Genomic DNA, 27,945 nt, shown 5'->3' on the forward strand with positions numbered 1-27,945 from the left:
CTTTCAATCCTAAAAACAAAGGAAAGAAGCCTAATAATTTCAAGAATGAAAAAAGCAAAAAACACAAGTCTGAGTAACCCTCATAAAGTGACTTCTCAAAAGCAACAGTATGTAGAAAAACAATGAGTGACGTGGGAACTTCAAAACCCTTTGGAAGTGTGGTCAACTCAAGGGCTTAGAGCTCAGGAAAAGGCTCTGATACCTGCATAGAGAGCACAGCAAATGGGGAGGAAAGAGCCAACAAGGAGCCTCAGTAAAAATAAAAACAGTCCACTAAACATTGCCTACAACTTGACTCAGGAAAACAAACAAGCCATTGTGTACATACCCTAAACAAGATTGATTTGAATGTAAGTCCCAACATAATTATATTGGAGTATGAAGATGTGGAAACAGGTGTCACCACCAAGTACTGAATGCCTTTCTTCCATAACAGGAATGGTTACAACTGATAAATCAAAAAACAGCAAGGTTTAACCGGAGAGCACATGCTTGGCAGTCAGGCCCTCCATTCAACCCCAGAAGAATAAAGGAAAAAAAAACAAACAAAAAAAAAAAAAAACGGAGCAAAGACAGACTAAATAGAAATGAAGATAAAGCTCAAATAAACTGTTAAAAATTAAGAGGTCAAATACACTGTATATATGTGTGGAAATGTCACAATGAAACTCCCCTTGTGAAACGTTTTATGCTAATAAAAATACGTATGAGACTCAAAAAATTAAAAGATATTCTCCAAGTATAGCAGCGCAGGTAGGAGAACAATAGGAGATTTTTTTTTACTGTAATTCTTTTTTAGTTTGACTTTAAAATGGAAAAGTATTACTCAAAATTAAAACTTAAGATGTTTATATAGCTTATTTCTCAATATAAATAGTTAAAACAATATAGTACAAGTCCTTCTGCAGAAATCACAAAGCTCTACTGCTCTTGCTCTCTCATATACACACTTCATCTAACAGCTCTTTGCACAAGCAAAAGAAAGAACAGATGGTCTAGCAACATCAATATAGTGGTTTTTTCCTTTCTTTTCTTCATTCAATTTTTCTTAAGCAGCTACACTATACATTTATAATGGATAGAAATAGAAAATAAAGAAGGCTATAGTATACACCAAAGGACCTACTGCTTTTGTGTGCTCCAAAAAATGATTTTTTAAAAAAGAGGCACACAAAACATTAACTTTATTGTGCAAATGTCAAGGAATCCCCTAATGTCATGTATCAATTTTAGGTCACAGCATTTCTTACTCTGCATAATTTATTAACTTTTCTCATTAATAAGCAGCCCTTCCTCTTTTTCGCACACTCATATCCAAGTCTCTTTACATTTCCAACTCTCTTGACATTGCAACGAATACACTATTAAATGTCATTCCCTCTGGGAAGACTGGGGACAAGAGGGCCAGAGAAAATAATTTCACATTTTATTCTAGTGCTAATATGACTGAATCTTTAATAGAAGAACACATTCATCACTTTGATCAAGTTTGAAGAACCAAGTTTTCAAAGCTATAGTCACTTTGTTTAAATACCAAGTTTTATAGCTAAACCGATGTTTTGGCTAGATCATTACAAATGATTGTGAAGAGCTCAACTCACAGTAAGAGTTAAAGAAAAGTCTCTGTGGTCTCCAGGGGTACCTATGCTATCTATGATATGATGTATACACAAGTCTATCCTCTACCTGGCCACTATTCTGAATATCTCTGTTAACTGAAGTCAAACTGTCCTTGATTTCCAACATCTAATAAAGTACCCAGGGCTTGGCATGAATACACTGGCAAATAAACATCCTACAACTGATAACATAGCCCAAAAGGATTTCAGCTTTCACAGACTATACTGTGATAAAACCACAAAATCATTGTTTCTACAAAAGTGGTTGGGTGAGCAATGCCAATCAAGCATAACCACTGCTTTCAAAGTGGGGAACAGATGCATTTGCTGCAAAAGACAGACATTATTTCATCTAATGAATGGATGGAAACAAGGTGAGCTCTAGGCCCTCCACTTGCTTCCTCCCTTGGTGAGCCACACCCAAAGCAAAGGGAAGCAGAATTAAAGGTGCTATCCAAGTCCTCTACTCAACTATCAATCATACTTTATCACTTAAGGGGTAAGGAGAAGGAGACCAAAGGATGTCTCTTAGTGGCTTCATTTTTCCTGCAAAGGGAACCTTAAAAAATAGGTTGTAGAAACTCCATGAAAAGTCTGCCTATCACTCTCTGTGTCAGCTGAGCCATACCTGCTGCCCTTACTTTGTATACCCAAATAAGTAAGTATGCTGGGTTATTTCTAACAAGCCTACCAACTATCTGCATGGCCTATCACCTGTCTCAGTCATTATTGAGTAAATATATCTTGTTTTATGAATTTCCTGGCTCTGTTGACACAAGAAAAGGCAAACTTTGTGACCAGACATCATTTATATACAAAAAGGTATACCTATTTATTTTTGATACTATATTAAGAAGTATTTAAAAACTCCTGGGAATATGGCCTAGTGGCAAAAGCGCTTGCCTCGAATACTTAAAGCCCTGGGTTCAATTCCCCAGCACCACATATATAGAAAATAGCCAGAAGTGGCACTGTGGCTCAAGTGGCAGAGTGCTAGCCTTGAGCAAAAAGAAGCCAGGGACAGTGCTCAGGCCCTGAGTCCAAGGCCCAGGAATGGAAAAAAAAAAAAAAAAAAACAACTCCATCCTGAAGTCAAATGAGTCCACAAATACCATGACCTATCTACATTTTAATTGTTAATTTTTAAATGAACCACTACATATTAATGAATTATCCTCTAGGGCTCAATTAGTTCTTTGTACACTTTATTGGCCACTGTTTCCTTATACATCTGTATAAGTCTGGGTAGAAGTGACTAAGTACATGGTGAAGACCCATTATATCTCCACTGCTCTAAAAAAGCCTGGAGAGAGATCCACATATAAAAGGAGAAATGTTTTTCTCAATGCTGTTTCCCACATCTAAAGTATACAAACTACACTATGCTAATTGCTCAGTACGTGCTGGCTAAATAAATGTGGCACAGCTTCAAAGCTTCTGACTGGAGCTCCATTTCCTTTTTTCCTTAGGTAACAGAGCCAAGATAGTTCCAAATAAGCTTTTCAAATGTTTAAACTTCTAAATCTGACCTACTACTCAGAACAATTAATGCAGAAGACCACTTAGTGAGACTGTATTGCACTATTAAAATGTCTGCTCTGTTGAGACAGATTTTCTAAAAGAACTTAAGGTTAAAGATGAAAGAAAATTGAATGTTTTGATTTCTGGCAACTTACATAAAATGGACAGATGACTTCAACATATTTTGAACAAGCATGTATGGCATTAAATTGTAAGTCAGCATGTTACTGCCATGAATTATTTCTCCAAGAGTCAAGAACCACTACCTAAAATCACATACGTTTGTTTAAAAAAGAACACTTATGGCTGGGAGATGGAAACCTTCCATTGGGGAGGCAGAAAACAGACAGAATAACTGCATAAAATAAGAATATACAGGGTGCAATAACTGATGCACCCACTACTCTCTCAAGTTATACCTGTAACAATCTAGAAGACACAGCAGGAAACCTGACAGAAGAGCATTAGTAGTCTTCCACATCCCTTAAGTCTATCACACTACTTTGCCATCAATAAACACTAGTTTGGCCTAAGAGAACTTTTTAAATTTTTTTGTGCTAGTACTAGGGTTTTAACCCATACTCTCTTTTTTTTTTTTTTTTTTTTTTTTGCCAGTCCTGGGGCTTGGACTCAGGACCTGAGCACTGTCCCTGGCTTCTTTTTGCTCAAGGCTAGCACTCTGCCACTTGAACCACAGCGCCACTTCTGGCCATTTTCTGTATATGTGGTGCTGGGGAATCGAACACAGGGCCTCATGTATATGAGGCAGGCACTCTTGCCACTAGGCCATATCCCCAGCCCTTAACCCAGACTCTCGATCTCTTGCTTGGCTGGCACTCCTTGAGCCACACACACTTGAGCCAGCCCTCCACTAGGCCTATTAGAGTTTAATCTTATGTAAATCTAATAAAAGTCCATTTCCAGATAACATTTCTATTGACTTGCAATTTTATATATTTTCCTTACAGTCAACCCTTTAAAATATCATAGAACTATTAAGAATATCCTGTAATTTAAAACAATATATTCTAGATACCACTGGACAAGTATTTTAGGGATACAATGAACATACAAGTATTAGTAATTCATTAAGATGGCATACATGCTTGTAATCTCAGCACTCAGGATGTTGAGGCAGTTGGAGCCTGAGCTAAGAAGCCAATCTGGCCTACATACTAAGATACTTTATTAAAACAAAAACAAGGAAGTGGCACTGTGCCTCAAGTAATAGAGCACTAGCAAAAGAAGCTCAGGAACAGAGCTCCCAGGCACTGAGTTCAAGTCCCAGGACCAGCCTCTCCCCTATCCCCCACCAAAATACAAAGAACTAAAATAAATGAATTCTTGTGGTTACTAATTCTTATCTTAAATACAGTAGGTGAATTGAAAGTAGAAGCAGATCTGTTTTGTCCGTGTGTGTGCACGCACGCACATTAGCTATACAAGTAGGGATTTGATCATGACATTTCCATGCATGTATACAATATATTCCCATCACTTCCCCCCAGACACCAGAAGCTACTCTTTGTATTTTGTTTATGTTCTGAAGAATCAATTTAAATATCTTCATACCATAGACGCTTGAGATGGCAGTTTTATACGTTTTAAAAGATAGGACAGCTCTGATTTCCAAAATAAAATAGTTTACCAGCACTCAATAGGACATGCTTTCATCTCCAACATGGAGTTACGTGTTGGCAAACTACACTATAAACAATGTCATTTGCCATCTGAAGCTACAAGGGCAGAAACAAAGCAAACATGATTAAGAAAGAAGTGGTCTTACCTGTCCCGTTGAGGGTAGCATTTTTATTTGTGTACAGCCTGATCATATATCCTATTGTTTTTACATTTTCTCTCAACATTATACCTCGAGCTTGTACCATAAAAAGGTATGTGTTGGCTATAAAAGAAAAAAAAACAAGGAGAATGTCATAATAGGATAAGCTTTTCTTACTTTATAAGGTAATAACCAAACTTACTGACATACCCCATAAAGAGACCTTTGAACAATTAGTATGCCTGAAGGAAAAGTAAAATATAAGAAAACTATTTCCAACTTTAATATATTTATAAACATTGAACTGATATTTTAAAACAAGAGAGATGAATCTTTTAAAAATCTTTAAGTAGGTGTACAAAAAAGGGCTTCAACTCAACATAATAGCTCATGAGTACAACGCATCTCGATCAGTGTCACTCCTTCCAATGTTCTCCCTTTCTCCCATCTCACCCCTCCATTCCCCTCAATTTGTCTGGTTCCATCTTCACACATGGACATTGAATATAATGACTGTAGAAATGAAAAAATAATTAACGCAATATCCACCCATCAAATAGGAGACTAAAGAGAAAAAAAGGTCGTAACAAACTCTGCCTTTAAATAATTTTCTTCTATAGAGCATATAAATTAAGTCATTTCAAAAAAGTACTCAATCCTTACAATTCACTTTTTCTAATCCTGTCAACTTTCTCAAGTCAAAAATCATATAGTGGGGCTGGGGATATAGCCTAGTGGCAAGAGTGCCTGCCTCAGATACACGAGGCCCTAAGGTTCGATTCCCCAGCACCACATATACAGAAAACGGCCAGAAGCGGCGCTGTGGCTCAAGTGGCAGAGTGCTAGCCTTGAGCGGGAAGAAGCCAGGGACAGTGCTCAGGCCCTGAGTCCAAGGCCCAGGACTGGCCAAAAAAAAAAATCATATAGTGGTAGGTTTCTTATTTAACGGTACATATCTAGAGTGATAAATATCCTGCAATAGATCTTACATATTCTTGGTGTGTCTGGGGAAGCAACAATGTTCTAGAATCAATTTTCAATTTGGTAATTTCTAAGAGTTAATACTTCAGCATTTACAGTCCCTTTCAGTGACAAATCTACCCATCAAAATCATAAAAATAGGGCTGGGGATATGGCCTAGTGGCAAGAGTGCCTGCCTCGGATACACGAGGCCCTAGGTTCGATTCCCCAGCGCCACATATACAGAAAACGGCCAGAAGCGGCGCTGTGGCTCAAGTGGCAGAGTGCTAGCCTTGAGCGGGAAGAAGCCAGGGACAGTGCTCAGGCCCTGAGTCCAAGGCCCAGGACTGGCAAAAAAAAAAAAATCATAAAAATACATAAAATCAAAAGTCAATGTGCATGTTGAAGATGGTTAACTTATTTCTACATGCTAAGTGCTTTAAAAATAAGCCCTTACTTTTGGGGGCTCTGACAAACCTCGGAACTCTTGACTGCGGTACCAAGTCCTCCTGCAGCAAGCAGCAAAATGGATTCACTAGATCTTCTGTTTGTCTGTTTCTGACAGTGCAGGACTTGGGCCTGCTGGATCCCAAGTTCTCCATTTTAAAAAGGTAGAACTACACCAGATGTCCCCTAAAGCCTCTTCCCCTCAAAACACAAAGCTACAAAAGCCAGAACTCCACTCAGACAAGAAGCTCACACTCATGGCAAAGCCAAGAACCACAAAGTTTAGTTAATGACTAGCAAAGAAAGCTGTCACTGAACACAGTAATGAGAGTAAAAAAATGAAAGTAAAAAAGAAATCCAATAGCTAATGACAACAACTAATTTTCTGGGCCCTGTTCATACTTCCTGACCTCTAGTCGAGAGATAGGCAAAATGTACTATTTACTATTTTGTCTCTCATTTTATATATTATATTTATACTTACAGTATAAATTAGTAGAGTGCTACAGTATAAAAGAATAAAACTTTTCTTTTCAAAGACAGATGAGCAGAAATCTAGGTTTCATGTAAGGTTTGCCTAAGTCATTTTTAACAGCATGTCTACATGTTTTCTAGAAAGCAGTCCTATAATTAGATTTAGCTTGTTTAGGCTTGACTATATTATAAGGGACTACAACACTACAAAAAAAAATAATTTTTACTTGAATGGCTGTTAAAAGAATGAAGAGGAAAAGAACTAAAAGAACTAAAAACATACAAAAATGTTTCAATAAAAGACAAAAAGTGACACAATGAGTTGAAACCCTTTTGTGTAACTACTTAGATAATAAATACAAGTTTTTAAAAAAAGCCAAACTAACACTAAAATTTCTACCTATACCAAGATGTAAAGTTCATCTGAAATGTAAGAGAAGATACATTAAATAGATTATCAAAGCCAATTGGGTGATAGCACCTTGGATTACTTAATTCCAAAGTGATCTATAAAATTTGCTACCAGTATTATAAAAATGTTTGTTCTATACTAACCTAAACAAAGGCCTGCCACAGACTATCAGAAATTGGCTAAAAATAATAAACCTAGACTTTTGTAATTGATGCTGGCCTGGGCTAAAAGATTAGGTAAGAGTGTAAGTGCTCTGTTGGTTTTGGAAACATATTTTTTAATCATATAATATCCAGTTATAGAATAAAAATGTTTAGAAAAAGTTTGTTTCTAACAAAAATACTAGAAAAATGTTACTGATGGCACCTGGAACAAAGGTGAATTACTACCAAATGTCAATTTATGTTTAGCACATGGAAAGATTTTTTTTAAAAGCTAGAAACTATGCTCTCCAAAGGAAAATCTATTCGTTTATTTAAAATCATTTACTGCCAAGTAAATTACAGTCCACAGGTTCATGGTCCTCATAGATTTAATCCCTAAAGATCAAAACGTATTAGGGAATGAAGATGTATTTGGATATAGAAGAATTATTATTAGGGACACAGTGATGTGTTGAAGTTTTACAAAAGTCACACTTATCACGCCAGCATACGAAGGGTTCTGCTGGACTTCCAAAACACCCTAAAACTACACCAACCTATGGTCAGAGAAATTCTTGCTGACTATCATGAACATAAAACACCACCCTTGTAGGCACTACAATTCAGAAAATAAGGAAGACTTTTTCAATCTTGTCCTTGGATCTAGAGAGAACTCAAATACATACTAAAACACAGGACTAAAGAATATCATACCATGTGTTGTTTATTTTAGTTCATTTTCTATCTCCTCTGTATAAGGCGGTAAGTCTAATGTATGTACTAGTTAGCTTTCAAGGGAAAGGGAACTTAAAAAAAAATAAAAACTTCAAAAAAAAAAAAGGAACAAAGTGGAGGGGGGGTCGGGGGAACTTGTAACAGTAACAGTTTATGAAGCTTCTAGGTATTCTATCTAAGAGCTTATAAAGAAAGATTTATGAACATGCCTCATTTTCTGCCAAAGAAAATTAAAGAACAGGTCTGCTATAAATCTGTCTCCACTTTTTCCCCTCTGGCTATCTTCACTGACAGCACTATGGAGTATTCAAGATGAGAAGGATGCACCAGTCCGCAAGAACCTAGAAAGGTTTCCTGGACTTTGAAGGACTCAATATCCGGGTTCCTGAATGTTGTAACTGTATTTAAATACAAAAATTCAGTTATAGATGTATGACTGGAACTAAGAAAAAAGATGGACTAGAAACACAACTAGAAGAGACATGCATATATAACTGAAAGCTGGTGGTGAATTCTAGGAAAAATGACCTAAAACAAATATACAATGTATATAGACCACAAATAGAAGGCCCCAAATAAATGATCCATAGATCAATCTCAGCTTGAACACAGTGAAGAAACTACAAGTGAAAAAGAGAGATTAACCAGGTCTAATACCACAAAGGTTAAAAAAAAAAAAAAGCAAAACTAATGCACAGCATATGCTGTTTGCCAGGTATCCTTTGATCTGGGATATGCCTTACCTGTACCAATTTATTTAATCACAAGCAACCTTGTAAGGTAGGTCCTGTTCTTCCCATTTTACAGATGAAAAAACAGAGGCATAGAGTTAAGTAACCCTCCCCGAGACCACATGATTATTATCCAGGGATGGGTAAGTTTGGCTGTGATGTTCTCTCTTCATCATTCCATTAAACCTCTCTACAACACATTAGGAAATACTAACCTCCAAGAAAATGCTAAAGAGTTGGAGAAATAATGACAAAGACATGTTTAGGCTAGTCATAGCAGAAGATCATAATAGCCCAATAGCTATGCCCTTATGAACACATGATGCTAAGTGAAATGAATTCCAAGTTATGGAAACAAGTGTTATATCATTGTTGTAAGTATTTTCAACATGCCATGTGAAACCGTAGCTTTTTCTTGTTGTTTCTCTCGTATTCCCTTCCTGTGATTGTACCCCCACTATCACTGTAACTCATCTGAGTACCCTGGATACTGTATATACTAGTATTAGAACTAGAGAAGGGAAAGGGAATATCAAAATCGAGAGACAAAGGATGAAAAGACAAACAATTCCAAAAGCAATACTTACAAAACCATTTGGTGTAAACCAACTGAACAACTCATGGAGGGGGAGGAGAGGAGAAGGTAGGGGAGGGAGGAGGTAACAAGCTGGATAAAAAATGTACTCACTGTCTTACATAAGAAACTGTAACCAACCCCTCTGTACTTCACTTTGACAATAAAGGAAAAAAGTTTTAAAAGAAATAATGACAAAGCAAAAGCAGTAAGTTTCAAAAAAGGAGACCAATAAGATCACAGAAATGTTCTTGAGAAGAACCAGGGCCTGAAAACAACTACAGATGGAGTAAAAGAAGCCAGCAGAAATAAGTGAATGATTTCCAGCACTAAAAGAAGAGGAAGGAAGGCAGTACAAGCAAGGAGTGGCTGAAGGGAACAGGTCAAAAGTAGATCCAAGATATGATCAACAACCTGAGCAGTTGGGCAGTAGTGGAAAAACAGGCTGGCATATACCAGTGCGTGGATGGTTTAAGAGAACAGAAAGGAGGAGAAGATAACATGGACAGAGGACAGAGAGCCAAACAATGAAGGTTCACATGGCTGTGGTCTGGGAAGAACAGGGAGAGCAGGCCACAGCTGCACCCAGGGCACAGGCACACAGAATAAATGTTTCCTGAGGGCAGTATGGGTAAAGTGGAGGGAAACACAGACCCTAGTACCTACTGCTGCTGCCATACAGGGATGTGTTTGCTAGACAGCACAGGTTTCTACAAAGGAGTTGAATTAACATTTCCTGAGTAGCAACTTTGATCAGGCATTGGGCTAAAGACAAGATGAAAACTAGAAACATACGTCAATGTACACATAATATTTTCATCACATTCTTACAACCACCTCTAGTGGGAGGTGGGAGTCCCCTGCAAAAGATATTTTCATATCCTAACTCCCAGGATCACTTCATGTCCTGAGTCCCATTCTGGTACATGTAATGAAATTTAAGGATCCTGAGATGTCGAGATTATTTGGAGGTCATCTAGGTGGGCCCTAAATCCAATGGTAATTGCTCTTAGGAGAGAAAAGAGGGAGATGTTTCATACACATGGACACAGAAGAGAAGACAGATGCAGAAACTATAGTGCTGTGACCATCACCAACAGGTACAAAGCCACAAAAGAAATGTGTCCTACTAAAACCTTAATTTCACACTTCTAGTCTCCAGAACTGTGAGGACATAAATTTCTACCATTTAAGCCACTCATTGTGTGATAAGATCATATGTAAGTTTTAGGACACTAATAACACCATTCCATATGGATAACTATAAGATCAGAAGGAAAAAGCAAACTCAGAAGCAAGTTATACAGGTGGAATTAAAAACTCACACTCAATCATGATCTTACGAGAAACAATTTGGGTAACACAATAGAACAAAGATGTAGAAGACAGGGAAAGACAAACAAAAAGGGAAATCTTCCATGTATAAAGTTATAAAGGGAGTAACAACATAAGGAATAAACCAGTTTCAGCTAATAGGTGGAGGAAGAGGCCAGAAGGCACACTTAAAATTTACAGAAGATAAAATGGTTTTCCATACTATCTAAAGATCATGTATGGAAAGAGTATTTTTAAAAATCCTAACCTTGCTGCGACACACGGTAGGTTCATCCACGCAGGACAGATGCTTTTAAGTGTTGCTATCTTTGCCAAACTCTGGTCCTGTCAACCAGTGCAGCCTGTCGCCTTCCTGGTATTCGACAATATTGGAAAGCTTTGCATTCTTGGTTCAAAATTTTGTTTCAGAATGACTGTTACAGTTTGGGTTTTATTTGGCTGCTCACAGGGGGCATCTGTTGTTGAGATGGGGTTGGGATCTCATGGCCGCTGTGGGGCAGCGTACAATGTGTGGTGTGCTTACCTGTCTAACTCAAGGCATTGCTTACAGGTTTTTCTAAAAGATGCTGTGCTGTAGAATACTGTCATATCTGGTATTTCCTGGTACAGTGTAGTTTTTCCTCTACCATTTGAATAAAAGCATGGCACCAAAAAAATATTTTAAAAAAGCAAAATATTGCTATATTCTATACTCCTGAAGATGTCTGTCAAGTATCTCTGAGTTTTCAGGAATTCACAAGGACCTAAATTATCTGTTTCAGATGCTGAAAAAAAAATATTTCATTTGCACTCTCTTTCAGCCATGACTCCAGGCTAGATTTTCAGTAGTGATTTTGAGATGAAGTCTTTTGGATTTTTCTGTCAGGCTGACCTAGAATGATGATTCTCCTATCTCAGCCTCCTAAGCAGGTAGGATTGCAGGAGTGAGTCACCAGCCCCATACTAAAAATCTGTCTTCTTCCTACACTCAGAACCATGCTTGATAAACTCCCAGAAATTACACATCCATATTGGAGAAAGAAAAGATGGTATTTCTAAAAAAGTGTTGTAACCCTGAGATTAGGTCAAATTGAGTGATGAATATTGTTCATGCTATTCATGAAAACTTGGTTTAAAAACAAAATATAAACTTTGAGTCCATGCCAATCTATTAAACAAATAATTATTTTTATGTTAAAGTACTATTTTAAAAGTATCATAGCACAATGACAGTAATTCAAAACTAGGTAGATAGCTCAGGGAAATCTGCTGTGCAAATCATTATCAACCTACAGTTCAAGTTATTCATAGGCTTACTAACAAAGAGAATGAAAGAATTCTGTGTCCAGTGATTTTGCCTAGCAACTAACAAATGCAATGATCACATGCCGTAGAGACCTACTACAAATCTTAGCCAATAGCTCAAGCTTTGCTGAGGTAGATACTAAATATTAACAGGAAATTCTTTTAAACAGATCTCTTTATCACTTCCACACTAGCTTAAAATAGCTTTAAATAAACTTGGGAGATTATTTGTATTTGCATGCTGATCAGAGTTAAAACACCTTTTAAAAAAAATTGTGGTTCCAATCACCTTATAATAAAAATGTCTAGGGCAGAAATGTGTCTACCCAACAGATACTTATTGCCAAGCAACCACTAGAAATCAGAGGACTCTGGATTCTTCTCTAATGAACAAATTCCTGAAGCACAAGAACCTAGGATTGCCTAAAACACTAGTGGTGCTATTACAGCAACTAGTCCTAGATTATCTACAACTGATACTTAGAAAGTAGACTAACTAAACCTAGCTAGTAACATGAAAACTCTAACCAAAGATAGTTGTGTATCCTGTCTATGTTAACTCAGTAAGCAATTCACCTAAATAAAGGCATAGCTTCCATAAACTATTTGAGGAACTAAGTTAATGAGCCACATTGGAAAAAGAAAAAAATCAGCATCCTGAGGAAATGAGGGGATTAGAGAAGGGAAAATGCAGGCAATTAACTGCTTGTAAAAATTTAAATCAGGAAACAATAGAAAACACTCAAAGATGTAAACATAAACAAACATGCCCAGGAAACATGAAATTGTTTTTTAAAAATTAGTGGCTTTGGGGCTGGAGGAATAGCTCAGGTGATACAACAACAGCCAAAGCAAAAGGCAAAAAGCAAAACATGAGTTTGAGTCTCAGTCTGGGGGGGGAGTGGAGGGGAGTAATCATAGTTTCAGAGTCCATGAAACAAATGTGAAGCAAATCTCTATCCCCTGAATTCTACTGAAATGAGAAAAAATACAGTGACGAGGGCTGGGAATATGGCCTTGTGGCAAGAGTGCTTGCCTCATACACATGAAGCCCTGGGTTCAATTCCCCAGTACCACATATATAGAAAATGGCCAGAAGTGGCTCTGTGGCGCAAGTGGCAGAATGCTAGCCTTGAGCAAAAAGAAACCAGGGACAGTGCTCAGACCCTGAGTCCAAGGCCCAGGACTGGCAAAAAATAAAATAAAAAAATAAAAAAAAATGCCGTTTTGAATTTCAACTTACTCATGAAAGGAAAATGATTTAACGCAAGAAGCTAGGATGGGAACACTAGATGAAGAATAAATTTCAAAGACTGCCAAACTAGAGCATATTTCCATATCAGTAAATAAGGCACCTTAAAATCTACCTGCAGTCTCTTGATTGAAATGAAAAGTTCAATTTCTCTTCCTTCCTATGAGTCAAAACTGGAAATCTCACTGAATTTAGAAATGAAAATGTTTTCTTTTTTCCCCCATTTTTAACAGATGTGGTCCCACTATGTTGCCCAAGGTGGCCTCAAACTCGGACTCCAGGGATTCTTCTGGACCTCATAGGTAGTTGGTGCTCCATGTGGAATAAAGACTTGATAAATCAAATTATCAGGACAATCTACACAACATAGTTTCAGGAAAAACCACAGTAACAATACGCCAGCCTCAAATACAGAAAAATAAAATAATAATATTTCAATGAAGATATCAAGTAACAGGCCTCATCTAGCTATTTAAAGACAACACTATAGAGATATCCTAAGGCTTTTCTAACCAAATGCCAAGAAATGTTATTTTGGAATTATTTCATTAGGTAATCTATAATGCTGTTCTATTTAGGAACTTTTTACTAATCTTGTTAAATGATTTACAATGCATCTGTCTAATAATTAAGAACACTAAATACTTAGGATCAACATATATCCCAATCTCCTAGTCATCCGCAATCATATAAGAGCATATGACACTGGTTCTCACATAATCTGGGTAAGAAGAACATTCTTCATGGTAAGACAATTACCTCAATTTTCAAGTCTATCTGGTTTTCAAAAAGTAAGATTAGTTCTATGAAGGATTAAATTATACAATCAATGTAGAAAATTGAAGTTATCAAGCATTCTTTTTTTTTCTCCCATCATTTGGGAACACACAGTACCCAGGCTGCAGAATTACCTAGAGTCTGTGCTAAAAATAAATCAGAACTGCCATCATTATCTGAAAGGCATGAAAGAGGAAAGGGACTTCTAGGGAAGAAGATGGGGAGCAGGGCAGATGAGAGGGGGCAGGGGGTTAATCCAGGCAGTGAACAGGACACATGTGATCAACTTATGCAACATACATATATAAAAATATTACAAAACCCATTCATTTGTATAGTTAATATATACTAACCAAAAAGACATAAAATAGGTAAGAAACAACACATGAGGTTAATGTGACTGCATTATTATAAATGGTGAAATTCCTCTATGCAATTTATACCTGGGGCTGGGAATATGGCCTAGTGGTAAAGTGCTCGCCTCGTACAATTTATACCAAAAAAAAAAGGACCACCAAAAATGACAGGACAGGCTATGATGGGGAGAAGGAAGGCCATTAGAAGATAAATGAAAGTGATATGGATGAAATACTCTATGCATGTACAACTATAGAACAATGAAATTTGTTGAAATTGTTTTAAGAATGGGGAGGAGAGGAAAAGAAGGGAGAAAGGAAGGAAGAGAAGGAAAGAAAGAGGAAAAGAGAGAGAAGGAATGAGTTTGATTCAGACACATTGTGTATATGTAAAGACAAGTCATAACAAACACCAACCCCAGTACAACTAAGTGCTAATAAAAATATTTTAAAATAACAGGATAATAGGCCGGGTAGCAATGGCTCACACCTCTAATCCTATCTACTCAGGACTGGACATCGTGGTTTAAAGCCAGCTGGAGCAGAAAAGTCCATAAGACTCTTATCTCCAAGTAAGCACCAAAATAAATAAGGCTGGAAGTGATGCCATGGCTTAAGAAGCAGAACACAAGCCTTGAGCAAAAAGCTCAAGGACAGTGTCCAGGCTGTGATTTCAAACCCAAGAACCAGCATACACACACAAAAAGAAAGGGAGGGGGGCAGCGATACTTCCAGGAAAAAGGCTTACTAAAGCTGACCACCTTAAATAAGGCTCAAGCAAATACATATTTGAGAACTATTCCTTTGGAATTGCCAAAGCATAACTAATGACATTTGTAACAACACAGAATCTTCCTTCTACATCACTTGAACTTATATTACTGTACTCTCATACATGGCTTCCTAAGGTATGCACAGCTCACTTACACATCTTTAGTGAACAATGTAATCTGGAAGAACAAAAACCTTATTAAATAGATTAGTCCTAAACACAAATATATAAGCCAAAAGCCCTATTTATTATACTTTTAGGGGGAAAATGGTTAATTACAGTTTAATATTACTAAACATATCACCATAAACATTTTGTTGGTCCACACAGACCAAATTACTACTACTGACATTAGCCTAACATCCCTTAAACTATTTCAGCTAGGTAAGTTTAAGAGATTTTCTTTTTTTTGGCCAGTCCTGGGGCTTGAACTCAGGGCCTGAGCACTGTCCCTGGCTTCTTTTTGCTCAAGATTAGCACTCTGCCACTTGAGCCATAGCACCACTTCTGGCCGTTTTCTGTATATGTGGTGCTGGGGAATCGAACCCAGAGCTTCATGTATTGGAGGCAAGCACTTTTGCCACTAGGCCATATTCCCAGCCCTAGGCTTAAGAGATTTTCAAGTTGACAACCAATGATGGAGAACTCCACCCAGTATTTGGGCAGAAGAGTGAACTTTATTCAGCTGAATTGCCGGCCTGCAGCTAAATCCAAGGCACGTGTTGCAGGCTACAGAGTCACTCCAGGGGCATGCCTTATCTAGGGCAGGGGGGTGAAAGGTATGTCCAGGTGGATTAGGGTGTGATCTCAGAGGAGGGGGGAGGTAACTGCCTCCAGGTGTGCCAGTTAGGTAACTGGACTGAGTTTTAACCACGGGGGGGGGGGGGGGGGGGAATCTGCATGGAGCCCTCCCAGAGGTAGACCTTACAGTAGGGTTTTTGTTGTGACTTAAGACAAACTACCAAATTCTGCTATCACGGAAAAGCAAGTATGCCCACTGCAGTCTGACCCATGAACTGTCCCAATACAGGATTAGAAACACTATTCCAAATGAGTAAGACTGAGATGCGACCTAAAATGCTCAGGTAAGACCAAAGCATGAGGTAAAAGTTTCTAACTGTAATTAGAAGAAATGTTTCATTTTTCAAAAGCATGTTAATGGCATCCTAAGTATCCTTAGACAATCTACTTTCAACTTTCAATTGACTGAATCTTCTATTAGAATCACAATATTTCGTGAATACTATTGTCTTTGCTATTATCCTGACAAAAAGCAAGGGTTTGAAATACTAAATTGCTATAACCTGTAAAAAATTAAAAAGAGGGCTGGGAAGATGGCCTAGTGGCAAGAGTACTCGCCTCGTATACATGAGGTCCTAGGTTCAATTCCCCAGCACCATATATACAGAAAATGGCCAGAAGTGGCGCTGTGGCTCAAGTGGCAGAGTGCTAGCCTTGAGCAAAAAGAAGTCAAGGACAGCACTCAGGCCCTGAGTCCAAGGCCCAGGGCTGGCCAAAAAAAAAAAATTAAAAAGAATCACAGGGACAGGAATGAAAAATAACCAGAGAGGTGGGGAGAGGTGAAAAGAAGAATAAAGGAGAAACAGGAAAGCTGGGCAACAGTGGCTCATACCTATAATTCTAGCTACTCAGGAGGCTAAGATCTTTAGATCGTGGTTCAAAGCTAACCCTGTCAGGAAAATCCCTATGACTTTTTTTTTTTTGGCCAGTCGTGGGGCTTGGACTCAGAGCCTGAGCACTGTCCCTGACTTCTTTTTTTGCTCAAGGATAGCACTCTGCTACTTGACCCACAATGCCACTTCTGGCTGTTTTCTGTATATATGGTGCTGGGGAATTGAACCCAGGGCTTCATGTATGGGAGGTAAGCACTCTTGCCACTAGGCTATATCCCCAGCCCTCCCTATGACTTTTATCTCCAACAAATTACCCAAAAAAAGCCAAAAGTGGAGCTGTGGCTCAAGTGGTAGAATCCAGCCTTGAGTAAAAAGAAGCTCAGGGACAGTATCAGGCTCCAAGTTCAAGCCCTAGGACTATCACAAGAAAATTAAGAAAAGAAACAAGGACAGGATGCCCTGCTCAAGTGGGGAAGCTACACCTGCCTTTACATTTTCCTTTAAGACAAATATGAAAGGCAGGCTTAAAGGAAACAAAAAGTCCATGGCAGGAACCAGCCAGGTGGCACAGGTCTGGCTTTGAGCTCAGAGAGCCAGAGTACTACAAGGTCAACACAGAACACATATGAAGTTTAAGGGAATGACAGAAGACTGTAGCCCCTGCAAAATAAAGCACCCTCTCTATTCTCAACCAGGGTGAGCAGGGAGGAGGGAGGAGGTATGTATCATCTATATGAAATGATAAAGAATTAATCCACATTATTTAGAAAGGGAAAGAAAGAAAAAAAAGCACATATAAGGCCACTTAAGCTGGGAATATGGCCTAGTGGCAAGAGTGCTTGCCTTGTATACATGAAGCCCTGGGTTTGATTCCTCAGCACCACATATATAGAAAACAGCCAGAAGTGGCGCTGTGGCTCAAGTGGCAGAGTGCTAGCCTTGAGCAAAAAGAAGCCAGGGACAGTGCTCAGGCCCTGAGTCCAAGCCCCAGGACTGGCAAAAAAAAAAAAAAAAAACAAGCCCTAGGACTGACAAAGAGAAAAACAAAAACTTATTGGCCTGGGGATATGGCCTAGTGGCAAAGAGTGCTTGCCTCATATACATGAAGCCCTGAGTTCGATTCCCCAGCACCACGTATACAGAAAATGGTCAGAAGTGGCGCTGTGGCTCAAGTGTCAGAATGCTAGCCTTGAGCAAAAAGAAGCCAAGGACAGTGCTCAGGTCCTGAGTCCAAGTCCCAGGACTGGCAAAAAATAATAATAATAATAATAATAATAATAAGGCCACTTAATCATTTTAAGTCAATCAGTCATTATGTATGTGTATGTGTGTGTACACATATGCATGGGTGCCCATTTTCTTACATGCTCACAATCTATCTCATCACTATTCTCACTGCCAAGGTTATGAAAATTCTGTTTCTTCCACATGATACTCACTTCTTCAAACTTAAGAAAATGAAATTCCTATGTCCCCCAAAACTTCAGATTTCCAGGCCAAAACAGCATGTCCTTCAACTCAGGCACAAGAGATTTGGGTACCCTAAAGTATACACTTCACCTTTTGCAAAGATTAGCTATTCTAACAACATGGAGGATAAGACAGGATATGTGATAGTATTCCTTCTTTCTTTATATAAAAGCTAGCCCTGCTGGCTGTGATATTCCAATGATAGACAAAGAAGAGAAAAATCTTTGGGAGTTTGATCCTGAGGCTGTTCTGCCAATGGCTTTGACACCAAAGCCAATCAAAGTTGCTGTGTCCAAGGTTCTCATGGCCTAGGGCCCTTGTACAAAGGCACAAACACAGGACTATGGGGGGAAAGCAGCAGTCACAGCTTGGACCACCAGGACACAAGGGCCAAGAGTCCAGAGCATCTTATAGAAAGCCAGCTTTTCACAGTACGGCTTATGTTCTACAAATGATCAATATTTTGGATCTTTAGGAATAAGACCTAGGAACTATACCTATTTTAAAACCACCAAAAATAAGCTTGGATGAGTTAAGAAATTAATGTACAGCACTGCCTCAAAAGGAAAATGAGAACTGGACACCAGTGGCTCACACCTATAATCATAGCTACTCAGGAGGCTGAGATTTGAAACCCAAAGTTCAATGGCAGTCTGGAAAATGTCAGTGAGATTCTTATCTCCCACTACCCATCAAAAAAGCAAGAAATGGATCTGTAGCTCAAATGATAGAGCACTATCCTTGAACAGAAAAAGCTAACAGGCAGCACCCAAGCCCTGAGTTCAAACCCCAGTACCAACACCAAAAGGAGACGAGAGAGAGATAGAGATAGAGAGAGAGAGAGAGAGAGAGAGAGAGAGAGAGAGAGAGAGAGAGAGAGAGAGAGAGAGAGAGAGAAGAAAAAGGCATCACTAACTGACTGAATTCCAAATAGCATTTAGAATACCTATCACATACAAAGACTATAATCCCGGGTTAGGGGTGTCTCTTTCACAAGCATCCACAGACATGGCTATTCTTAGGCTACAGAATTCATATCACTATTTCATTCTGCCATAATGTTTTGTAAATTTTCAGTTTATTCACAAAAGACTAACATGTAGAATAATATTTAGCACTGCCAGATTTCAATTCATCAATGCATTACCCAATTTCTCACAAAGCCATATGATTCAGATTAACTAAAACTGGCGGGGAAGAGCTGAGTTGCAATGCTACTGAAGAACTGCAGGTCAGCTGTGGGAGGCCACCTGTAAGAGGGCCCTCCACCAGCTTAAGTGAACACAGAACCTCTGACTCCCTTGTAACAAGGCAGAGGAGTGAAGGGGCAGCAGAGCCTCCTGAGACATTTCCAAGCTACACTTGGTCTCCTCCAAATTCTGACTTAACCCGTAGTGTTCTGAGTTCAAGCGTTTGAACTTCCACTTGAAGGAGAATTTACTTACAGGGGGAGAGATAGATAAGTGTCTTTGTCCAAATCCTTCTCCTGAGCTCCATCTATCTGCTAGCAAGTTCTTTCCAGATAGTCTTCAAGCACCAATCCAGTTTTTCTGAAACCCATCAGCTCCCTCAAAACTTGTAACCTATAGTCAGATGCTGGTGCATCAAACCAGTAATCCTAGCTACACAGGAGGCTAAGATCTGAGGATTGTGGTTCGAAGCCATCCAGGGCAGAAAAGGCCCTGTGAGACTCTTTATCTCCAATTAACCATTCAAAAACCAGAAGTGGCACTGTGGCTCAAGTGGTAGAGTGCTAGCCTTGTGCGAAAAAGCTCAGGGACAGTGCCTAAGCTGAGTTCAAGCCCCACAACTGACAAAACAACAACAACAACAACAACAACAAAAACTTGTACCTACATTTCCTATTATTAATTACATTGATGGTGAAGTTAGAATCTGAGCACTACCTTACAGCTGTTCCTTCTACCCAGTAACCTCTGATCTGACCTAAGGCAACTATCAGCTTTGTTCTGGATCTAATCTCTTACAAGTTGGGCTATTACAACAACTTCTTATGTCTCCCTATGCCTCTACATGTTCATGCCAGGACTACTCTATAACAAAGAACTGCATCATGAACCTTGGTAAAACTTCTGTTGTTTGCTCTTTCCTGATACTCACAGGGCGGAAGAGGGGGGGTGTAGAGGGGGCCCCAAACACATGGTTAGTAAAAAGGTTCAGAGGGAAAAAGATAATACCATAGCCCAAATCAGAAGAACCCCAGCCTACAGCTATGTAGATTAGAACACTTAAGGAGGAAAACAAATCAAAAGGACCTTTGTAACATAGAGCAGCTTGTAACAGTAGAGAAGGAACAGAGCTAGGCTCAACCAGCCAGGGCCAGGAGGTTAAAGGGCAGCAAAACAAAGGCAAGTTACTATCTAATGAGGTAATCCAGAGAAAAACAAAAATGAAAGATCAAGGGTGGTGCTATGAGCACCAATCTTACCAAACCACCTATCCCAGGACACATGCTTATATATACATCCCACCCACGCCCCACCCACCCCACTACCAACTCCAGCAGGCCCACAAAGCATTGGAGGCCCAAAGAACTGAGCACAGAGTCAGGTAATTAATTCTTCAAAGCAAAGGAGACTCACAGAAATTCACTGCAAAGTAGCCTAGCCAAATTCTACCTCTGCCCAACACTTCGGTGTGTTTAGAGAAAGTCAAGGGCTCCACTGAGTCAAATGACAGTGAAATCCCCGATTCCAGGGAGCTACACAGTCTCTGACTCTAATTCTCCATCCCCATGATTTCTGCCCTACTGCCTGAAGGCACATCCATTTCTGAATCACAAACAGCTTCGACAAGGCTGGATGAGCTGCAGTTCTCTATGTCAAGAGCTTCAAGGTACCTGAAGTTCTTCAAGCACCTGGACACTAGGCCAGGGCACGGAGCCACAGGGACATTTCCCAATTAGTCCATCTGGCACACCACACCCAAGGAACCACAGGACTCCCATTTTCTAAAAGCTTTGCTCAAGCTACTCCCTTAGACCAGAATCCCTTTGCTCAGCCTAAACCCCAGCTGTAGCCCACTCCCAGTGCCAGTTTCTGTAGGAATCCTTAGCCCGCCCACACTCTTCAGCATAGAACTTTCCAAGGACTGCTCTTTGTGGGGGACCAACAACTGTGTCTTAACTCTGTGTCCCTTGTCTCGGTGTCTTTCTTCTCTTCGGCACTGCATGTGTATTTGTTGAAGCAATTTATAAGTCAGCTCATTTCCTTTGCTATGACAACAGGAAAAAAAATGACTACATTATGTTGAAAATGGCTTTCTATTGAGTGCAAGTCTATTTTCAATGCAGCCAGGTCAAAACCTTGAAGGGAACTTGTACTCATCTCTTTGCAGCCATGTACAAAGGCAGACGGGAGATTTCATGGCTCCCACTTCTGCTGTGTGGGTTACTTCAGTTTGTCCACCAACTTCCCACAGAGTGGCCAAGGGAGGGTGCCTGTCACCCAGTTTCCTTCATACTACCCTGTGTTTCCTGCATGAATTAGAAATGTTAAGGAAAAATAGAGGCAAGGGACAGTGGCTCCATCTTGTAATCCTAAATTCTAGGGAGGAGAAGATGGGAGAACTGAGGTTCAAAGTCATGTTGGGCAAAATGTTCATAAGAACCTATCTCAAAATACAAAGCAGGCATGTTAGCTCACACCAAAAATCCCAGCTATTCTGGAATGTTAGGAAGATCACAGTCTGGGCAAAAAGCAACAAAGACCAATTATCTAGGGGAGCAGGACAACTCAACTGTTAGAAACTTGCTTCACATGTGTGAGGCTCTTAAGTTCAACACTTTGGCAAAAATGAAAAACATTTCAAGTTGTTAAAATAAAGAACTCTGGGTTCTAAGAAAATCATTGTAGATTAAGACCCAAATAGCACAGGAAATGCTGAGCAACACCTGAAGACAGTGAAAACTATGATCCTTTTTCTGCAGAAAAAAAAAAGCTCTAGGTCTACTTATTTCATCACAATTTCTTACATTAGCTGTACAGAGACTGTTCTTGGAATGTTCTGTATTATAGCCTAAATTACTACGGCGCAAAATTTTATGATGACTAAAATGTATAGTGTGTACATGTACTTTTACATCAACCTGTTTGGTAGCTGTTAACCAATAATATTTCTCTACGTTTCCAGACATATTTGTCATGTGCTTTCCTGACGCTCTCCCTCTTGATCTGACACACACATTCCAGATGTAGACAGCGTAATCCGTTTAGTTGCTAGTTTTTCTGTGACATTAAGCACCCAAGAAAAATCCACACTGACTTTTAAGAATCTACAAATAATACATTAAGGCAATAATCAAAAAACCTATCAAGTAAAAAACTGGAATTCTGATTTAACCTACTAAATAACATAATACTTAACATATAGCTCAGTAATAGTGGGCCTGCCTTTCATACACACAGCCTTAGGGTTCAATCCCTAGCACCACAAAATAAGGAAAAAGAAGGAAAAAATGTTTTCATCTAAGTGCAAAAAAAAAAAAATCCTCCAAAATCTTTCAGTGTCAAATGTCTGGTAAAATAAACATCAACTAAAGACAAAAAAAAAAAAGCTATAAACTGACCAGCTAATTTATAAGACCCCCAAAGTGACAAAGATGAAAAGGAAAATAGAACATACTTGACACCTATCAAAGTAGCTGATATAATAGAATTAATATTTCCTGCTGTGTTCTGTTTTGTTGAGAAGGGGTTTTACTGTGCAGCCCTGGAACAACTTAATATCTTCCCACCTCAGCCTCCCAAGTGCTGCAATTACAGATGTACATCAACATCCCACCACACCAGCTCAGAAAGGACTCTGTGGTGGAACAGACTCGAAACATTTAATTTACCATCTACAAATGTACTTGCACACAACATACATTTTATCCCTAAGAAGACTGTGTCCCAATATGTAATTCAGCCTAAAATATGAAGTGCTATCATAGTCATTACAGGCTTCAAAGAGATGATTTCTCTCTCTCTCTCTCTCTCTCTCTCTCTCTCTCTCTCTCTCTCTCTCTCTCTCTCTCTTTGCCTAAGAGTAAAAAGTGTTCCAATATTCATCCTTCTTCAAACTTCTATGTGAGAATACATCAAGGTGTCAACAATTTAGGTCTATTTGAAGTATTATTTGAGTGTCTAAGGCTAGCCCCAGCAACTCCTCCTCAGAGACAGAGATGCAGAGAGACCATCTAGCTGAAAAAAAACAAAACAGAGAAAACGTGTAGAATGAGATGTGGCTCAAGCCAAACCCCTGTACCACCAAAAAAGAAAATAAGCAGTGTGAATAAGACTTCACCCCAGCAACTCAAGACAGCCTTCCCATCAGAATTTGATCTCAAATTTCTGCAGGTATTTTCACTAAGAGCATTACATTTTTAGCTAACTCAGAGGAGAATCTCTAGCTCCAAAGACTACTAGTGTCTTAACAGCAAGTGGCAGGAGATGGCACAACTGTTACTAAGTAATTTCACATTAAATGTAGAATAACCAGGGAAGCTCAGCACACCTTCAGAACTATGATGTACCCTAATCCTGGTATGGTTTCCTAGGTTTCATTTATTAGAATGCTGCCCTGTCTTCCTATCAAACAAGAGATTGAGGGAAGAGGAAGTAGAATATTTAATAAAGAAGCCAAGGGGCTGGGAATATGGCCTAGGGGTAGAGTGTTTGCCACACATACTTGAAACCCTGGGTTCGATTCCTCAGTCCACATATATAGAAAAAGACAGAAGTGGCGCTATGGCTTAAGTGGCAGAGTGCTAGCCTTGAGCAAAAAGAAGCCAGGGACAGTTCTCAGGCCCTGAGTCTAAGCCCCAGGACTGGCAAATAAAAATAATAATAATAATAATAATAATAATAAAGAAACCAATTCAAGCACATTATACAGAAATGCATTCTGGACCAAAGGCCTAAAGTGATCAAGAGAGGGTTAAAATCTTTAACTACACATTGCTTTTCACAGTTACACTAACCACAATTGTATCCTAGAAGTTTACCATAACAGATAGTGTAGTTAACTTGCCCTGGGAAAATAGACCCAAGCCAACTAGCTAATGAGACCACACTGCCTTTACAAGCCAAGTCAGCCCCTGAAAATTCCTCAAGTCTGGCACAAATGTTCACTGACCCCATTCTAAAACGGTGACCTAGAACACTCCAGTACATACAATCTTGACCTCAATCTCATTCCATGCTGCGGTCTCCTTCATGTCTTTACAACCGATTATTCCATACCTGCAGTTGTTTGAATAAAAACTACTATTGAACCCTGAACTGAAGCTTATGAAAGACAGGCTATGGAGTGGATAAAGTAGTCATGTAATACTCTAGAAAGCACTCCCGGACCATCTTACCTTATCTTACTACATCCACCTAATAACATTCTTTAAGTTATAAAATACACATCCATTAACAAAACTCAGCACCGAGCCAAACCCTGAAGCAGTTCACTTGACAGGATTGCAGTAACAATTCAAATAAAATGCTCGCTTTCTCCGAGCCTCAGCCCCCCTCCCCCCCAACACACACACACACACCGCTGGGCTCAGCTGGCAAATCCCAGAAGCAACCTCCCAGGCATCCCAAATTCCGTTCCTGGCGACCCGGTGCGGTTGAGGGTGTGTCCCAGTCTCGTGCTTACCGATGCCCGGAGCCACATAGATGAAGTAGAGACAGGAGGAGGAGAGCGAGAAGATGAAGATGAAGACGAGGAGGAAGCGATTGGAAACCCGCATCATCCGCCTGAGCACAGACATCTTCTCACCAGCCAGCAGCTCAGGCTGCGCTCTCGGGTGGGATTCGCGAGGACCACGGTCCAGGCCCTAAACTTCCATGGGTATTCTAAAATCACCCCCGAGAAGGCAGCGGGGGGGGGGGGGGAGCGCCGGGGGAAGGTCTGGGGAAAGGGCCCTAGCGGGGAGGGAGAAAAGAGGAAGACGTAGATGGAATGAATGGGAGGCCGGAGGTCACGGGGGAGGAGAGGCGTGGTTGGCCCCGTGGGAAGGGGAGAGGTAGGCAACCGGACCCGGGCGGGGAAGCCGAGGCGGGAGGACCTGGGAGGACGGAGGAGGCCGCGGGCGCGCGTGCTCCCCTCCGGGCAGCGGCGGGAAGAAGGAGGGGCTGCAGGTGCGGCGCGGAGAGGCGCCGGCTGCGCGCCGCGGCGCGCTGCGGAGACCGGTGGCCGACCGCAGCAGGCGGGGCTGCCCGTGCCGGGTTGCTGAGAAGCCTGTCCCTGGGCGCCCCCGTCCAGCCCGCCCGCGTGCGCTCCGAGGGCCCCGGCCTGCGCCTCCGCCTCCTCTGCCTCCCGGCCGCGGCGGCTCCTACCCGCGCGGGGCTAGCGTGGGCGCCCGGGCCGCAGCCGCTGTACGGGAGGCGCGGGAACCCGCGGGGGCCCTGGGGGCCGAGGAGCTGGGTGCTCGCCGGCGCGCAGCCTCCACCTCATGCCGTGCGGGGCTCCGGAGCCCTGCGGCTGCCGCGGGAGCCAAGCGCAGGCCAGGGCGGCGTCCCGGCCAGCGGCGAGCGCGCTCCAACTCGGACTCCCGCTCCGGTCGCTGCCCGCTGCCCGCCCGGCTGCGAGGGCGACCACGACAGCGGCATTACCCCCCGCGGGCCCGAGGTGACGCGCCCCCGCCGGCGCCGCCCCGGAGACCGGGAGATGCGCGCGGCGGACAGCCCGGGAGAGCGGTTAGAGAGCGGCCGGTAGCGCTCCGAACCGCGTCGGGACCCGGGAAGGGGCGGGCCTCGAGGAAAATCAGGACTGGCGGGCGCACCGGAGACCCCCGCCGCAGGCTCCGCCCGCTCGCTCGGAACTCGGCAGGCGGCGCTGCGCCGGGACCGAGGAACCGCGGAGCCCCCTCCCGCCCGGCCCAGTCTCCAAACACCGCGCGTTCTGATTGGCCTGCGCCGCAGCCCCCTCCCCCGCCCTCCCGGCCCGGGCCCCGCCGCCTCCTGCGTCACCGCCCCCCACCCCTAGCCTGCCTGTCGCCGCCCCGGGACCCGCACTCCACGCGCTGCGTGGGAGCGTGGGACGCGTCTCCGGCCTGGGATGCGTTCTGCCCTGGGAATGGAAGGTGAAGAATGATGCACCTGGAGCGGGATTTCGATGTAATTTCCTCCCAAAATACAGGGCAAATGAGGCGTCTTTCCTACCTGGCTTTATGAGACCCGCCCTTCCTATCGGGGTGCACTGTGGTCCTGTGTATACTCACCCTAGGACCTTGAGCCCTTAGCATGTAGCTCCTTACAGCCTAAAGACAAGCAGTCGATAGCTTGATGCACATCCTAGCCCAGGAGCTACCCTTTGTTCATTAATCACCCTCACCTTTCCAGCATGTGTATAACAATGCTTCCTTTCCAGCCAATCATCAGGAAGTGTTGAATGGATGCCCTACTACCATTATTCGCGGCATCTTTTCAGACTGCACAGTCATTTTGATTGCCAACAAGTCTAGTCCCTTCTTAAGCAAGGTATGCATGCCTTAGTGCAACCTGGATCTTGGACTACCTGAATTCACAAACCATGTCTTGTATTAACAATGGCCAGCTCCCTCCATGAGCCTCTTTCCTCAGCCCTCAAACATATGTAATACAGTTTTTGCACAGCTGTAGGATTAACCCACATAACTGTTGTAAAATGTTAATTGTCTCTGATAAGAGGTTTTCTTATGTATCATGAGTTTGCAGAAAGGAATCACTAAGTCCGTGTGTGTGTGTAATTTGATATAAGAGCCTCACCGACTTTTCTGCCTGGGCTAGTTTGGAACCGTGATCCTCAGATCTCAGCCTCCTGAGTAGTTAGGATTATAGGCGTGAGCCACTGGTGCCCAGCTCAAATTCCTTTTTAAATGTTTTATTTTTCTTTCTGGCATATTTTCAGGTTCTCTAGCTAATTTGGTATTTAATGTGAAAAGTAATGACACTTAAACATTTTAGATGCTTAAGGGGAATTTTAATATACAAAGTGAAGTTACATATTAAATAAAAGTGAAGTCACTTAGGGGAAAAACACTGCAAGCAAAAAAAAAAAAAGCCATGAATAATGAGAAAGCAAAACTTACAGTGCTGCCTGCTCCATTCCCTGAGCTTTCCACTTTCTCTAATATGTGTGTTCAACTGATTGTTTACAAAGTTAATACTAAACCAGATGTTGTACTGTACACCTGTAATCCCAGATACTTAAAAGGCAGAGACAAGAGGATAGAGACTTAGATCCATGCTGGCCCAGACAAATGTAGCCATGACTCTGTCTCAAGAACAAGAACAGAAGGGCTGGGGACAGCACAACTGGTATGGCATTTTGTGGAAGGCTAATTGATGGAGAGTCAATCTATAGTACAGGGAAGGGCATGGGCGTTCATGCCACTAGTCTAGAGAGAGCTCCCTGTTATTATTGACTTATCAATGGACCATTCTTCCCAGGCAAGATTGTCTTCTTTTTTTTTTTCCCCTGTTCTGGGGCTTGAACTCTAGGCCTGGCTATTGTCCCCGAGCCTCATTCTTTGTGCTCAAGGCTGGTGCTCTAACTTGAACCACAGCAGCACTTCAGCTTTTTCTGAGAGGTTTATTGGAGATAAGAGTATCAGGGACTTTTCTTCCCAGGGTTGGTTTCAAACCATGATCCTCAGATCTTAGCCTCCTAAGTAGCTAGGATTACAAGAGT

The 27,945-nt window shown here is 41.2% G+C and overlaps 1 protein-coding gene across 1 annotated transcript in view; it reads right to left on the reverse strand.

Annotated features, from left to right (window-relative positions):
* B4galt6 (beta-1,4-galactosyltransferase 6) overlaps positions 1–25,352 on the reverse strand; it is a 65,179-nt gene extending 39,827 nt beyond the window's left edge. Inside the window, exons 1-2 of the mRNA XM_048363506.1 lie at positions 24,928–25,352; positions 4,927–5,043 (exon numbers count right to left, since the gene is read on the reverse strand). Coding sequence (XP_048219463.1) covers positions 4,927–5,043; positions 24,928–25,042 — 232 coding nt within the window. The 5' untranslated portion in view covers positions 25,043–25,352. The remainder of the gene's footprint in view (positions 1–4,926; positions 5,044–24,927) is intronic.
* Positions 25,353–27,945: the final 2,593 nt, after the last annotated feature.

Source organism: Perognathus longimembris, chromosome 15 (genome assembly GCF_023159225.1).
Source record: "Perognathus longimembris pacificus isolate PPM17 chromosome 15, ASM2315922v1, whole genome shotgun sequence".
Taxonomy (NCBI): domain Eukaryota; kingdom Metazoa; phylum Chordata; class Mammalia; order Rodentia; family Heteromyidae; genus Perognathus; species Perognathus longimembris.